This window comes from Psittacula echo (assembly GCF_963264785.1).
Source record: "Psittacula echo genome assembly, chromosome: 9".
NCBI lineage: Eukaryota > Metazoa > Chordata > Aves > Psittaciformes > Psittacidae > Psittacula > Psittacula echo.
The window spans coordinates 21450364-21467166 of record NC_137745.1 but is presented as its reverse complement, the minus strand read 5'-3'; the positions used below and the strand labels follow the sequence as shown (position 1 = coordinate 21467166).

Below are 16803 nucleotides of genomic sequence, written 5' to 3'. Positions count from 1 at the left end.
CTCCCATATTTGTTCACAGATGTAAAAACCAAACCTCAAAGGTCACTTTTCTCCAGAATCCAGAGCATCTGACAAAGAAAGCATGGCCATTTATGCCAAACTTAATTTTATTTCTTTATTTTACAAACAAAAATATACATTTATTCTGTATTTTCTCTCTTTTACACCACCACCCCCCCCCCCCAACACACTTCTGCTCAAGGACCATGCTGAAGATGGCCAAAAGCATTAGCTATAGATATATACACAAACATACAAGAGGAAGGTCAGCTCATGACCTAGTGCAGAAGCTCCTCAGCAGCAGAGCACAGGGCACCCCAGGGAAACCAGAGCCCTGCCTGCAGAGGACAGGATGGACACGCTGCCCGCTCACCCGGGTGATCCCTCAGCACTGGTGAAGGGTGAATTCATAACCTGCTCCTGGCACCCCCAAGGAGGGCAGGGCTGTCCTCCGAGGATGCTGAGTCAGCAGAACCTCCTTGGGATGGACACGCAGCCGCTCCTTCGTTCCTCCACTGCTTTGAGCCCTTCGCATCTCTCGGCTCTGGTGAAGGCCCCTCGGTTCCGGGGGAGCTGTGCAGGTTCCTAACAGCAGCTCGGGCTCAGCGCTGAGCGGCAGCAGGAGGACAACCCAGGCACCGTGTCACCCATCCATGGCAAAGCGAGCAAGCGGCGCTCAGGCCGATTCACAGCAAGCGACAACAGGAGGAGCACAGCCACTTCTCTAACTTGGCCGGGTGCTTGTGCAGCCCTTCCATAGCCATTGCATGGAGGGGAAACGTGACAGGCTGCTCCCCTGCAAGAGACAATTCAGCTCGCACAAACTGAAGCCTTTGAGCCTCAAAAGGAACTGAAAAGAACATAATAAAGGGGTGGGTGTTTTCAAGGTGCCAGTGCTAGTTACAGGCCTGCAGGGCAAAGTCCACAGGCAGGACAGAGGCTGTGCTGCTCATTAACAAAAACAGGTAAGCAAAGGGCCTGCATAGTTTTAGCAACCAATATGGACTTTGTGTTCTTGCCCAACCTTTGCTTCCCTATAGCAGGAACACCAGGTAGCAAATGCTTTCCTCTGCCTGCTCACAACCCAAACGAACACCTCCACACTGCAGCCTGCATGGTGATACCCAGAAACTGGTACCCGAGTGCTCTGCAGAACAGCAGTGAGCTGGGCAAGAGATGCACAGAGTCCCCAAACTCCAAATCCCTCTTTCTACCGTCTCTAATGGAAGAGTTGCTATTGCTTTAGAGCAGATCTCCACCTACCTGAGGGATTCAGGTAGGAAAGCACCCCACGGCTATAGGAATACACCTCTTCACCCCTGGAGAGCACAAACCAGCCTGATGCAGCTTCCAGCTGAAACAGTCCCTGGATTGGAACATGGTGTCTTGAAACCGTGTGCCAGACAGCTCAGACAACAGCAGTCCCTTTTCCAGCATGGAAGAGGTGAGAAGAAGTTCCAGATAGTATTTAAATGAACCACACTCCACATGCACAGAAGTATTTTCAATACTATCAAGCCATAAAGCCTATCAGACCAGCAGAAGTCTGGGGATCTGAACTGCAACACAAGGGAAGGAGAAACATCCATCTCTCACTTGCCTCCCAACTTAGAGCAGCAGCCAGCTCCATTCTAGCTCATCTACGGTGTCTGAAAGGTTCCAGTCACTCAACACTGACAGCTTGGACTCATCATGGGCTCTGCTCTGCCTCAAGCACCTGAACACCTCTGGAGCCTTCATCTGCAGAGTCAGCCTCCTCCTTCACAGCACTCTCCAGGGCCCTGCCAGACCCATGAAGCAGGGCACAGATGGAAAATGCACCTTCCTCACTGGTTTTAGTCTTGAAACACAGCCTGCTTCAGTGTTGTTACTCACATCTTCCTGTGAGCTCAGCTGCACACTAGTGCAGCCTCCATAGACCCATTCACAGCTCATTCAGCTCAGCTAGACAGCAGCCCTGTCAGTCCTGCCTCCCTACTGCTCAGTCAGTTCACACCATGCTGCAAGTTACCAGCCCCACAGGATGCTCCAAGGGAGAAGAACAGGTCACTCCTCTTCATACCTCTCCTTGCCACCCAGAACACTCCTTTTAACCCCTAGCAACTGCAGTTCATGATTTCCATCAGCACTGGCTGAAAGCAGAGGTGAGCCCAGCTGACCAGCTTCCCTCAGACACTATCCCCTCTGCTGCATCATGACCAGACCCAGGCAACCACACTGCTTGGAACAGCCCAAGAAGACCATCTTCAGTTCCAGCCACCAAACTCTTTCTACATGTACAATACAGCAGTGAAATCAACACCCTCATCCCTAAACACCATTCCCCAGACAAGTGCTTTCAGTCATTGAAAGGAAGAGGTGCCAGTCAGGCCTTGTCTTCTGAGTCACATTGACATCTGGAACATAGAGGATCAGGGAGGTTCAGTGTTTATAGGTTTATGAACAAAACTGTTCTACATTGTCCTCAAGTAGTGACAGTAAATGTTGTTCCCAACAGGATTTGGGCTGCCAGCTGAGTTCCACAATAGGTTTTGGAAATCCTAAGGAAGAGAGGAAAGCCATGGCAGATAGCCAAGGACAGGCTTCCAATGGACATCCCAATGGCTGCAGTGTGAGGGGGTCAGGAACGAGAGTGACAAGGCAGCCCTGCTCAGGCGTTGATGGCTTTCCAGCGATCACTGTCTATGCTGTTGACACTGCCCACGTGGTAGGGCAGAGAGGCCATGTCATCCATATAGGCTGCAGTGTCGATCTGAGTGCTCGAGTAGAAGCCAGAATCCAGCCCCTCCTTCTTGGCAACAGCATAAGGGTGGGGAAGGTGCACGTCCACGTCCTCTGGTTCATCCACCTGACACTTGTAGGAGAAAAGGATCTTTGGTTCAGACCTGCAGTGATAAAGATTTAAAACACTTGCTTAAGCAATGGAGTATCACAGCAATGTAGTATCACAATATAGTATCACAGCAATGTAGTATCACAATGTAGTATCACAGCCACTTATTCTTAACTGACACTCAGCAGCACTAAGAAATTGCGTATTCAGACCCTAAAAGCCTCTTCACACTGCCTTTCAGTCCTGAAATACACCTAGCAGTGTATTTCACTGGGCAGAGTAACTGCCATGAAGGGATGCTAAAGGTAACTTTGGATTAAGTGACTTAAGAGAACTAAAACTGGCAGAATCCAAACTCCATGTGTGAAAGGTGCTCTCATCTTTGGGAGGCCTGAATTACTGACACCAACAGAACAGGAGTTCTGTGGCCAACACATCTCAACTTCCACCTGTGTGCGCTGGGAAAACCAAAATACAAGACAGGGATATTGGGGATCTGCAGTTTCCATCTCGAACTCCAGACACTTTTCCCTTCTGGTTTCAAAAGGCAGCAGAGGCACATTTGGATATTATAGGAGTACTGCATGTGTTAGTTATTGTAAAGCCTGCTGCGTCTTGCTCACGGACAATAAAAGCTAAAGCTACACTAAACCACTTGGCTTTTCCTACCAAGCTGCAGCTCCTCCAGTGGCCACACAGCGGCAGCCCCGAGCCAGGAATCGCACTCCCGAGTGCTTTAACCGGTAATTCTCGGCCTCATTGCAGGATCCCTCAATCAGAGTTACCGAACCCCCAGAGCCTTTCTACAAACTTGACCCAAAACCCACCCCGAAGAACATTCAACCTTCCGGGACTCAGTCTCTCACTATACATTTAGTTAACTTCAGTTTGTGCTAAACAGGATGCAGACACTGAAGAAGTATTTGAAAGGAACATAGCATCAGCTCTATTTTGCATATAAAGGAGTCTTGGATAGAAGGAAACAGCCCTGGGTCACATAGGAAAAACTTCAAGGCCAGAAATACAAAACTGGTTCCCTAAGTTCCCTTCCCTATTCCAGTCACTGCCTTTTATTCTACAGATGGGGAGAACTCGAGTGCAACACAATGAAATGTCAATCAATACATCCCCTCTGAACTCCTGGTCCTGTGCTACTCACCCAAAGAAGCCTTTCAGGAATGCCACGTAGATGAGAGGTGCAAAGAAGCTGAAGTAAAGGAACGTGGTAGCATCAACACAGCTGTCAATAGCAAAAGGGAACATGAAGGAATTTAGCATTCATGCACAATACAGCTGGGTAACAACAATCGCATCCCTCAGTTTCCTTCCAGAGTACCCAAGGAGAGGACAAGGAAAGTCTTGTGCTCAACAACTTCAGATTGATGCAGAGTAACAGACATTGCCATAGGTGTGTGTCATTGCTTCTAGACACTTGGAGGGAACCATGCCAAGCCCCAAGGTCTGGCCAAGAGGAGTCACAGAGCTCCCAATTCTGACTCAGCAGTGACAGGGATCCCTGAAGAACCACACTCCAGGTCTGAACAAGGGGGTCCCCGTGCTATTCTTAGCAAAACAGGCCATTTTCTCCCTTGTTACCTACAAAACACCAGCCAATGGCCCGGCATCGGTGGATTCAAACTATTACTTTCACCACTTTAAGACCATGCAGCTCCACAGACTTCTCCACTGAGCTTCCTCACCACTTCAAGGTCTTTTGGCACAAAGGAGAGCCAACAGCTTTACCCTTTCTTAGGAGCTCAGTACAAGGAGAGGCAGCACTGAAGGACACTCAAATACAACACGAGAAGCCAGGCTGCAGAGCTGCTCCCCAGCGTACGTACCACAGTCCTTCTATGATATCCACACAGAGGAGGGCACTGCCCAGGCCCTGCACCAGGTTCAGCAGTGCCAGGATTCCAGCATAGACATAAAAACTCTTCCGGGCTGTGGGGAAACATGGCCACAGATGAAACTCAACCTCATAAGTATCAGCCCAGAGCAAATCTGTTTGATGGAGACAACATACCCAGCAGAAGGGTCTAACTTATCTAAGAACTCTTGAAGAACTAAGAGTGCATCTTCCTGCCCCACGCTGGCAGGATTGATGGAGGTATAGTGGGCTAAACCATACCCTGCCCTGCATGAATACACACACCAGGTGGGTTTTGAAAACACATGGTCATGACAACACATGCGAAGACTCTAGAGTCAAGCATCTGGAACCAGTGTGAGCCACACAACTGAATGGAAGAAAAGCCACAAACCCCAGAGCTGCAACACGTGCTGTGCCCTTCCAATGCACAGCACCCACAAAGCTGCTCAGGAGAGCTGGACAGGAGCGCATCAGGCCCAGGACCTGCTGCTTGTGGCGTGTGCCACATTCCCCTCCCTCAGGTACCACACACAGATCCTGATGCTACTTAAGAGAACAGCCCAATGCAAACATCTGAGTAACAGCTTCTCCCCCCAGTCAAGGACTGCAGATACTCGGCAACAAAAAGAAACCAGAAAAGCTTCTTAATAAAGCAAATGCCCAGATGAAAATTGCTAAGCAGCTCCAATGAGCTTTTCTTTCCCTGGGGATGACCAACATGTACTCATTAACTTCACACACACAGTTCAAAGGAAGCTGTTATTAAGGAGCCATTTCTTCCAGGCTCTCTGCAGATAATGTATCTACATTACATCTGTATCATTAGCCGAGTAGTAAATCTTGTTTTCTTTATGTAATTGTTTAGCTACTGAAGTAGCAAAGTAATTGCTCTCCAAAGGGCACAACATAACTATTTTTCCAGGGATAACTTATCAGTCCTTAGCCATGTATTTGTACCCCAAGACAGTGGGCTGTATCTGCAGTGCAGCCACATACAGGAACCTCTTACTCCCACCTATGCTTTATCCTGGCTCTGCCTCCACCTATCCTATGGAACACACCACAGTCACTTACAGGGCAAGGAAATCCGGTCTTTCAGAGGAGTCTTTGGAAGAATCACCACCAAGGAATAGACCTGTTGAGACAAAGAGTAACTGTTCCACTGCTGCTTGGCAGCTGAACTCAGCAATCTTTGCAGGGATGGTGTGTGGTGTCACACACGCTACAGATGCCTCAGGACAGAGGCACACACCCCTGATACTAAACCCAGTGCAGATACGAAGGCCCCAGACCTCACCCCCATCAGCACACAAAGGCTGGTCCCTGAGAAACAAGGAGTGAAGAACATTGCTTCCGTTGGAATTCACCTGCCACAGCGTATCCCACTCCCACCACACCTTTTCTGCTTCAGCTTCCCTGCTATGGGGCAGCATCGATGCTGCACTGCATCAGCAGGGCTAAGGCTGCCTTAGACACAAATCATCCTCCCTGCCCCATATAGAACATACAAAGAAGCTATCAAAGTGCTTAACTCATGCTCAGTACTTACCAGAAAGAAGAAGCAGGAGCTGGCAAGCCAGAAGTGTCTCCCTCCATGGCCGTAGATGTTGAAGTCTTCTGCTGAGAGGTGGGCATCAGGGTACAGGATTTCCAGGGTGCCCTAGGAGAGAAGTGGCACCAACATGATCCTGCTGCAGGCAGCACCCTCACTACAGCGGGTGTCTGGACAAGGGAGAAGCTCAGACAAGAGCTGTCCCTGCCCCCAAGACCCAGCTATTGCCCTGCTTACAGCAAGTCAAGCTCACACTGGAAGAGAAGAAGAAACCGAAGACAAGAAGTGAGGGGAGGAAAAAAGTGGCAGGAACCTGCATCTGTGTGAAACCAACATCAATGACATTCCGGAACAGAGACTGAATGAAGGGATAAGGATGCAAGCAGCTGTCTGACATACACAGAGTTCCATTTCCATCTCTAAAGTAGACCCTTTCTGCTGAAGCATCCAGAATCTAAAAGCCCACACATAAAAGTCTCATTCACTTCAGTTGCTTAAAGAATGGTATAAACAGAAGCTATCATACAGTGGAGAGGGAAAAGTGCTTGTAAACACCCAGATATAGCTCCAGCACTTGATATTTCTGAGGCTCCTCAGCTCTGTCATGTGGTAATGATCAGCTCACTGCCTCCATAAGCAGGAGCCTGGTCACAGAACAAAGATCTGTGTGTTATCCTGGTGCTGCCCCAAGCACAGAGACACAGGGTGACTGCTTAAACACCGAGGAGGAGAATAACCCCAGACACACACTGCATTGTTCAGAAATGGAGACGCAGCTGATGAACTGAGCTCGCAAGCCAGCTGCCAGTCTGAAGGGCAGCAAGAGCTCTCCGCTCTCAAATGTCAGGAGACAAGAGGCTCATTGCACTGCCCTTGCAGGGCAAGCACCGCAGGTCTCTTCATCTCCTTATCCTGGCACTTGAGGCTGGAGTTAGAGCTTGTGGCTCAGGTGTGAAAACCTCTCACTCCCCTTTCAAGATTCACTAAAGCCATCTAAACCTCATCTCAGTTCTTCACCTTGGCTGAGCCATTCATGCCATAAAGGAGACAGAGTCTGGTGTATGCTCTCTGGGATCCTCACACACTGCCACAGCATCCAGTCTTCCCACAAAACCTCATCTTAAGATCAACGCTGCCACTTTCCAGATAGGAGTCCCGCAGGCAACTGCCTAACCCCAAGCAAAGCCTAACTCTTCTGCTCCCATGTACCCACCTGGGTGACAGAATAAGCCAGGGACAGCACTGTAGTGATTGCCAGAACACGTTTCACACTGGACTTGCTCTCCAGGTGACCTGGAATTAAGCAATACAGGAGTGACTCAGGATGTGTTCCCAGCCCTGGTCAAAATCAGTCCACTCCAAAAGCAATAGGGGAAAACGTTTGTATTTCCAGAGGCCTTCAAGGGCAGGTTAAAGTCACTTAACCACTGGGACCACCAAAGGAACCACTTTAAACAAAAAGGGGTTGAAGCAAGGATCAGACTGTTGATCTTTGCACAAGTCTTCTTCCCCTTAGCTGTCTCCATCACCCGCATGCAGGACCAGCAAAGCACAAGCCCTGAAACCACACAAGCCACAGATCTGCAAATACAACCAGGCTTTCAACCATTTATAACAAACTCATCAATGTGTCTTGTGTCTTTATCCTAGACCTCCTTCCCTTTATAGAATCAGCATCCCCCAAACTCACAGATGCAGACAGAAAGGGAACAGGAAACATTCAAAGCACTCAAAAACCTCCAGGCACTTACCAAAGGCAAGACCTAGAATCACCACACTCAGTTCAATCGCCAGAAGGAAGAACCTTGTGATCTCCCACAAGATCTGAGGGGTAACAGAAACCAGACAAGCATGGTTAGATGGAGCCAGGGTTGGAAGTGAATACAGCAGAACTGCACTCCCTGCTCCAGGGGATGGCAGGCTCTGAGTGGAGCCAACAGCATGCATGCAGAGAGAGGAAGTGGCCATGGTTTGCCACACTTGAGGATCTGTCACTTGTGTCCTGGCTGCTCTATTCCCAAGGAGCACAAACCCGTGAGCACCTCAGAAGCATAACAGTGAACATGGTTGGTTCTTACAGCAGCAGGCTCTGCAGTAATGCCTGAACAAACTCAGTATTCTGCACTCCTCCAAAGCTTCTGGTCCCCACATTGAAGCACATTCAACTCTAAAGCCCTCCCACTTCCAGCTTGTCCTTTCCATTCCCAGGTTATATTTGCTAAGGTAAGAAGCCAGCAAGTGAGGCAGCTTTCCAGGTAGTCGTGCAATAACTCAGTGCCAAGCCCAGAACAAGAACCCAGATTCTGGCTTATTAATGCTTTTCCCATAAGCACTGAATGGAACCTCTTGAAGACACACAATAGTTTAAGAGGTATGTAAGAGGTATTCTAATGTCAGTAAATGCACAGTGTGTGTATACGTATGAGAGAGAAAACCAACCAAACATAATAGACATGACAGAACATGTGCTTACAGGAAAACCTGACTGAGTCTGTGTCTTAGTGCACGACTCCCAGCACAGTGCACTCAGCAGCAGCACCAGAGCTGAAGGAAAGCCCCTTCCCACCTCTCCTCTGTTATTCACGTCCTGCATCTCCATCCCCTCAACAGAGGTGAATGAAAACGCTGCCGACATCCAGCTGCTCACACCAAGCAGTGCATTACAGTGCTCTGTCAGGTAACAGGAAAGGGAAAAGCAGAACCACCACACTGATCCCTGAGAATAAAGCCAGGAGACCTGGACTCTGTGGTTCTTTTTCCCCTAACAGCTCAAGAGCTACAGAGCTCTCTGGTTTAGGTAATATTCTACTATAAGTGAGTACAGAGGAACTGCATGTACAAGGCTATTTCCTGTTTGCAGAAGGTTCACCCTGTGCTCAGTGCTACAAGGACATTCAGCTATCGGTTTCCAAGGGGAATTTGGGTTTATTTGCTTTCAGTACAAAAGAATTCAACCTTTTCTATAGAGCCACTCAAACACTGGCGTAACAAAGGCAGGTCTTTGCTCTTGCAAAGCAGAGTCATTCCAGCCCTGCAACAGGAAAGTTTTGCTGCCATTATTTGTGTACCTATTTTAGGAAGCCCATTGTTTTACAGCCCTGGATGTTGTGATCATTTAGATACAGCTATCACAACAGGATTCCATGGTACATATAGCTGCGTACTGCAAAAGCACACATCCCTCTTGCATGCACATAAAGGGAAGCTGTAGCAGATTGCTGTGCTCAGAGCTGCAGTAAGCACAGCCTCTAAAATCAGTGTTGCACCTACCTTATCAGCAACTGTGGCAGCATCAGAGGCACTCACAGTCATGGAGACAACAGCACGGGCAATGCCAACTAAAGCCACCACAAATACCTACACAGAGAGATACCAAAAGTGAGCTCCCATCAAAAGGCATGTATGCAGTAGTGAGCAGAAATCCCTTTGGAATCGTTTCAGGCCAGCTTTCCAGCGTCCTAAGGCTTTCCTGTAGCAGATTAATTGGCCAAAGATGCCTCAGGCCTGTTAGATGGAGGAGCACTGGCTTGGAATTTAGGAAAGAACAAATCTCCTCAATGCCAGATTAAATAGCTCTGAGGTCTCATCCACTCCTTACAACAGCATCTTTACAGGCAAGTGGTCTTCCCACCCTTCAGTCCATGGGCAGGGGAGCAGACGAACAAGACAAAACCCACATCCCTCCAAGTTAGAAGATCAAGTGCTTGGTGAGACTGAATAAACCAGTCTCATCAGATAACAGAAGCCACTCGACACCAAGTCCCACACTTCAGATCTGTGATAAAGCTGAAACCTGTGCTTCACTCACTCGCCACTGACAGTGCTCAGGAACGCAGAGTTAAACATCATCTACAGCCACCAGCTTCGATGCATCTCACCTTGCTGCTCAGTGCAGAGATACTCAGCTCAGCTACCATTTAAGTATGACAGCATGGGGCTTAGCCAGGCTAATTTACCAACCCCTGTGCTGGCACAGCCACACAATGCAATTAAGAGCTCAGCTGGATGTATCTCCCCTCTGCTGTGCAGAAAGAGTTTCCAGATCAAACTCCAAGTCACAAGCTAATTCTAATGATGGGGGTATGAGGCAGCTGAATCTATTAAAGAATGAAGAGTCCAAGCTGATTCTAAGGTGGTTGGAGAATGCAAATGACCAGTAAGTCACCTACAGTGAATATTTCTTCCTCCGAGGAAGAAGGGTCCAAATAGCATGAAAGGGGAATACAGCAACACTCTCCTGGGGTGGAAAACTTTGGGGCAAAACACAGACAAAAAAGAAGGGTCCCTGAATATAATGGTGGTGTAAAACAGCAACAGCTCATGGGAGGGGAAAATAGACCCTTTTGGCTTCCTCTCTTAAGTAGGTACTCTTCCCAATCTATTAACCTGGCTTTAATCACTGACTCCACAAGAAAGCATTCCTTTAAGACAGGACAAACAGCCATCTGAAAGGAAATCCCCACAGAACACACTTCCACCTCATTTCCCAGTAACATACTCCAGAAGGTCAAACTGAATAGAGGTGTTTTCCTCCCAGGCTGTGTGCTGGTGCTGGCTGGGACACAGCAGCTGATAAGGGCTGTGGTTTGGATTTGTGCTGAAAACGGTGTAGATCGCACAGGGATGTTGTTGTTATTGCTGAGCCTTACACAGGGCCAAAGGCTTTTCTGTTCCTCACCCCACCAACAAGGCTGGGGCTACACAAGCATTTGAGGGAGACACAGCCAGGAGAGCTGACTCCAACTGACCCAAGGGATATTCCAGACCATATGGCATTGTACTCAGCATGTAAAGCTGGAAGATGAAGGAAAGGAGGAATGTTCGGAGTGATGGTGTTGGTCTTCCCAAGTCACCACCACACATATTGGAGCCCTGCTCTCCTGGGGATGCCTGAACTCCTGCCTGTGATGGTAGGTGCTGAAGGAATTCCACATTTTGCTGTACCTATTAAACTGTCTTTATCTCAACCCACAAGTTTTCTCCCCTTTACCCTATCCCACCATGAAGGGTAAAAGTGCACAGCTTCTGGGGCCAAGCTGTCGGCTGGGGTTAAACCAGGATGGGCTGTTCCTTCACTTCTGCTTCACACTCTGTTTTGAAACAGCAGCAGCATCAAGTCAGTTCACTTGTTCCTTCCCTTTGATTTATTGCTATAATATTGAACACGGAGGCTTCTTAAAGCACTGAAGAGCACAAGTGCATTATGCTACATACTGAGACAAACCAGGATCTCAAAAAGCACCTATGACAGAGCTTCTGAGTGGTGTTCTTAACAGCTTCACACTCGCTGTTCTCCAGTGTTTCACTTTTACTGCCTTAGTGAGAAACTGGTTTTGTGTCACATGCTATGTAGTGCAAGGAGCTAGTGTAAGATGCTAGATTCCAAGACAATAAAGCAACAAAAGAATAAAGAGGTAAACCAAAAATCACCACAGAACAAAATCCACTCAAATCCAGCAGATACGGGCCCAGAATCTGTGTCTATTTGTGTAGCACACCTTCACCTTCAGCTAAAACAGGCTTTGCCTCTGCAGGAGCTGGCCTAGGCTCCCTTTCCACCAGTCCAGTGACACTGTCTATGAGTGCTGATAATATCCCATCACTCCTCAGTTCTGAAGCACAGAGAGGTACTCACTAGGATGTAGAATGTAGTGAAGATGGGGCTGGAAGTGACCCGGATTTTGGCCCTGGCAGAGGGCAGCTTCCAGAGAAGGAACATAAAGAAAAGCACATTGGGCACCAGGAGCAGCAGATCCCAGTAGCGGACTCTGCAAAAGGTAAATAAAACAGGGTCTTTTCCTGCTCTGTAGCAGGTAGGAGGGCAGGCACCAGCCCCAGCCCAACAAACCCCGAGAACAAAAGCTCTTTCCTCCAGCCCCATTTCCTCTATCTCACCTGGACTTCCCAATGTCCTCATAGAGCAACAACAGGCACTTGTGTGGCACAGTGATGTTGGTGTCATTGGTTGCCTGTGTTGTTGTTGGGGACAAGCTTGTCACATTATCCAGGGCTGTCACCAAGGCAGTCGAATGGGTGATGTTGTCAGACAAGGAGAATCTCAGAGGCATCATGGACTGGAACATCCTGCCTTCCTTCTGGTCCAGGTCAAACACAGCGCAAGGCAACCACACAGAGACAAAAAGGAACATTACATCAGTTGAGTCAGAGGTAGAAAACCTATCCCTGCTATTAGGCCCCTGCACAACTGCTTCCTGCTTGTTACAGCAGGTTATCATCATCATAGACACTCTTGCACAATGAAATGCCACCTGCCCTGACTCTGCACACAGCATTAGGGTGGGTAGCACGAACACACTATCCTGTATCACAGTAACAAACACCTTCAAACTAGCACCATACTTTGTTGGAGTAAATTGTGCGACTTTTAGCCTCGGCAGATTCATAGAACAAAGAAATCAAGACTCAGCAGCAATACACGGCATCATCAGATGAGACAGCAACCCTGCTGCACCACAGCATTCATTATCATCCTAGCTCCCAAGATCAGGAAGTTACAGTCTATTATTTGATTTCAGCTATTGCAAAGAAAAACATGAAGGCCGCTACCCAAAACCTGTTGCTTATAGCTCCCTTCCAACCCAAACCAGTCTGCAATTCTCCAGCTTCTTTCCATCCACCAGTCTCAACTGCACTGCCCTTCTCAGCATGGAGCAGCAGCCGCACTGGTGGTTCATGAACCCAGAAGCAGACACAACCTATCTAATGGGCCAAACCCACAGGCAGCAGGGAGCTCTGGTCAGAATCAGGAGAGCTCCTGTGCCTGCCCTGCTTTAAACCTCTCCTGTCCCTCAGGAAGATGACAGGACAGAAGTTCCCATGATGAAACCTCTCTGTACTGTCTTCCCTGAGAGAACAGTCATGTTTTTTCCACCATCTCTCCATTCTCCAGGCCCAGAACTGCTGCAATATTAACTGTCCCTCCAGAAGTCAAAGGGAAGCTCTGCTCTGCCATCCATTAAACTCCATGTGCTCCATGCCCGTGCCAGCGGCAATTTATCCTCTGTTGGTTCTACGGTAGCCTTGGAAGTGGACTATGGCACAGAGTACATGAGATCAGGATCCCGTGTACGCTCAGGGTCTGACCTGATTCTCCTTGCTAAGCTCCTGCTCCAATGTATCACCTTGTGCAAATCCCCTCTTCACCCTGAAGCAGCAACCTCACCACTAAGGCACTTGGCTGGCTACAAGCTCAGCACCAGCACAAGGTCCTGCCACCCCTCCTGGCATTCCCTAAAGAGGTGCTCACGGACACACAAATAAACTCCATTAGCTGGCATGCTAAAGGGGCACATTGCCAGGGAGAGCACTCCGTGTGCCACAGCTAATCCAGGATCTCTCAGAACAGCTCTCCCTGTCTGACTTCAGCCCTGGCAGGACCCAGCAGCCCCAGTGCCAGCACTCCAAGGTATTTCCCTGTGAGGTCCTGGACCAGTCACAGGTTGGAAAGGCTCAGCACAGCCCTGTGTCAGCTTTCAGAGCTCAGGAGCACCTTGCCCACAGGCTGTCAGCCACAGGATCCCCTTCCTCTGTGGAGGCTGAGACTCTTCCTGGGTCCTCTGAGGGCCAAGGGATCATCCCACCTCAACCAAGTCATGCTCCCTTGGCTCATCCATACTGGCAGGCACTCACTGAGGCGGGATGCTTCTTCTGTGACTGCCATATGCTGTGCTGCACAAGCGATGTCACATTAAACACACAGACCAGGAAAGATCAACTTTGTGCCAAAAAGTCCTAGCGGAAGGTCCAGCAGGCAACCTTGACATTCCAGACTTATCTCCAGAAGTGTCCTCCCTTCCTTCCAGCTTCTCCCTTTGAATTGACACCGTTGAGAGTGATTTTCAGTTAATAACTTCAAAAGACCTCACAGAGCATGGGCAGAATAACAACAGCAACTGCAAGCCATCACACCTCCTAACAACTCTTCCTGCACAAAGAATTCCATCTGCCCGTCAGACTGAAAAGAGCTTGAGGATAAAGCTGTGAGAATTACATGGGGATAACAACTTCCTTATAAAAGGAACAAACAGGCTCCACTCTCTTCCCCTAGAAGCCACCACTATCACACTGCAGCAGGGAGCTGCTGATAAGGAGAGGAGTTGGCCCCATGGAACAGAGCTCCAGTCATAAGGTTCCAAAGGGCAAAGCAGAATCAGGCTTACCTCAGCCAGGCTCCTCGCTACAGCCAGGTGTTGGGGTCCTGCTCTACCTCCCAAGATGGAGCAAACAGAACACCCAGGGGGATAAGACAGGGCAGCAAAGCCATCAGCAAGACAGCACGATGCCCCCGCCTCCCAACAGCTAAGCCCTACAGCCAGGATGTGAGGAACTGTCCCGTTCCTGAGGAAATCACCAGCAAAATCCCTCAGCAACAAGAGCGGGAACTGATGGGAAGGATCCAGGAAGGCTTCATCACCCACAGCAGCGCCTCACTGTCCACAGCCCTGCCCGGTCCAAAATTAACCCAGTCAGCTGAGCATAGCCCAGGCATCACTCACCCCACTGTGCACTGCAGCCAGCCCAGCCTGCACAGGTCAAACCACCCACAGCCACGTGAAGAAACCACTGCCACAGTCCTGGTCTCTGTTTCCCAAAGAGGGCAGCTCAATTCACCATAAACCAGAATCACACCATGGTTTGGGTTGAAGGGACCTTAAAGCTCCTCCAGCTCCAACCCCTGCCACGGGCAGGGACCCCTTCCACTGGAGCAGCTTGCTCCAAGCCCCTGTGTCCAACCTGGCCTTGAACACTGCCAGGGATGGGGCAGCCACAGCTTCTCTGGGCACCCTGTGCCAGCGCCTCAGCACCCTCACAGGGAAGAGCTTCTGCCTAAGAGCTCATCTCAGTCTCCCCTCTGGCAGGTTAAAGCCATTCCCCTTGTCCTGTCCCTACAGGCCCTTGTCCAAAGCCCCTCTCCAGGTTTCCTGCAGCCCCTTTAGCCACTGGAGCTGACCCTTGGTTGCTGTGGGTCCTATGGGGACATTGTTTCTTCATTCACCCCACTGTAACTGTACCAGAGTTCAGTGAAGCTCGGGGCTCACATCAATTTGTGCTCTCAAAGCCCGACCACATGAAGGGGAATTAAACACTGCCAGGCCTCCCATTCAAAAATGCAAGTTCTCTTCCCTTCTGAAGCCAGCACAGCCACCCCTGCAAGCACAGATCACAGCAGCGGTAAGGCTGCTCCTTAAACCCATACAAGAAAAGCCCATTCTGACCAGATCCCTGCTTTAATGCAACTGTTACTTCAGTGAATTAAAACCCAACACAAGACAACAACAAACCAGTTTAAGCTCTTCCTTTTTAACCCGCATTGTTGGTCACAACCACTGTGCTTCGCATTCCACCCTCAGCACTCACAAGACAGGGGTTTCCAGACCTCCCCTTCTCCAAGCTTCATCCTCAGGGCCCATTTTGAACTCAAAGTAACTGCAACGCTAAACCCAACCAAAACTAAGCCCCAGCAGCATGGACCATAACCCAAAACCATCGGTATTACCCAGACCATCGGACCATAACCCAGAACCATCCCAGTTGGCGGATCTCTGTCAGAAATAACCATCTTGAGGGGTGTTGCTGGTTTGGTTTTGGTTTTGGTTCCTGCCGAAGGCGGCAGCTAAAGCACAGCGCCAGCCTATGGTCACTTCACCCCCGCCAGGGTCGGGTTTAAAGGCTGCTAAGGGACCAGAAAGCAGGGGAAAGCCGCCGGTTACCTCCTGCCCAGCAGACAGCGGTGCCTGCGGGCGCTGCTACCACAGGAGGGCTCCCGGCTACCATAAAACACCGCTCGGGGCCGGCTGAAGCGCCTGCATAGGGCAGAACCCAGCGGGCTCCGCGGGCCGGCACCGAACCCCCTTCACCTCACAGGGCCAGGGCCGCGACGGGGCCGCGCCACTGGGACAGCACCCCTAACCCGCGGTGCCGCCGGGCTGCGGTGCCCCGGCGCTCCCGGCCACCCCTCCCCGTGCCCCCTCCCCACCGCCGGCCCCGCTCGTACCCCGCCACGGGCCCCCGCCGGAGGCAGTGCTCAGTCTTGGGGCCGCAGCGCCGCCATACCAGGCCCCGGCCCCGCCGCTCCCTGTAGCCAGGGAGCGTCGCTGAAGAGCGGGCGAAGCCGAGCGCCGCACGGCCAGAGCGGAGCGGCTGCCCCCTTTCGGCCGGGTGGGGCAGCGCCTATTGAGAGAGGATCCCTGAAGGAGGCGACGATGGGGCCAATCCAGGCCCTAAGCGGGGGACGCGCGGTTAAAGAGGCCCAGAGAAATAGCGGCGTCAGCCAATGGGAAGCCGCGGGAGGCGGGACCTGAGGGGCGGGCGCGCCGCGTCTTAAAGGTGCTGGTGCCCGAACGTCCGCCTGCGGGACGGGGGCAGCTCCCGCTGATCCCCGGACACCCGGACCCCTTCCCACCGCTGCAGCGGGAGTGTGAGCCCCAGGGGAGCTGCTCCAAGCGGGTGTCCCGCGGCTCTGGGGCTTGAGTGTAGCTGCTGGGGCAGCCGTGGGGACATGGACGCGCGGATTCCCACCGGGAT

At 50.5% G+C, this 16803-nt stretch overlaps 1 protein-coding gene across 6 annotated transcripts; it reads right to left on the bottom strand.

The window, feature by feature from the left end:
* Window positions 1–248: 248 nt before the first annotated feature.
* TPRA1 (transmembrane protein adipocyte associated 1) lies at window positions 249–16412 on the bottom strand. 6 transcript variants are annotated; one of them, XR_013957649.1, is made up of 12 exons: window positions 16274–16410; window positions 12154–12353; window positions 11894–12026; window positions 9529–9615; window positions 8010–8082; window positions 7472–7551; window positions 6256–6366; window positions 5781–5841; window positions 4675–4777; window positions 3993–4073; window positions 1264–2885; window positions 249–796 (listed from the first exon to the last, which is right to left on the bottom strand). XR_013957649.1 is itself a non-coding variant. In XM_080625441.1 (11 exons), the coding sequence occupies exons 2-11, from the start codon at window positions 12339–12341 to the stop codon at window positions 2683–2685; spliced, it is 1089 nt and encodes a 362-aa protein (XP_080481567.1). In that variant the 5' UTR covers window positions 12342–12353; window positions 16274–16412; the 3' UTR covers window positions 249–2682. The 6 variants fall into 6 exon arrangements, 5 of the variants coding, with proteins under 5 accessions (XP_080481567.1, XP_080481566.1, XP_080481565.1 ...); XM_080625441.1 differs by having other exon boundaries at window positions 249–2854; window positions 16274–16412; XM_080625440.1 differs by having other exon boundaries at window positions 249–2885; window positions 12154–12350; window positions 16274–16412.
* Between the last annotated feature and the right edge of the window lie 391 nt (window positions 16413–16803).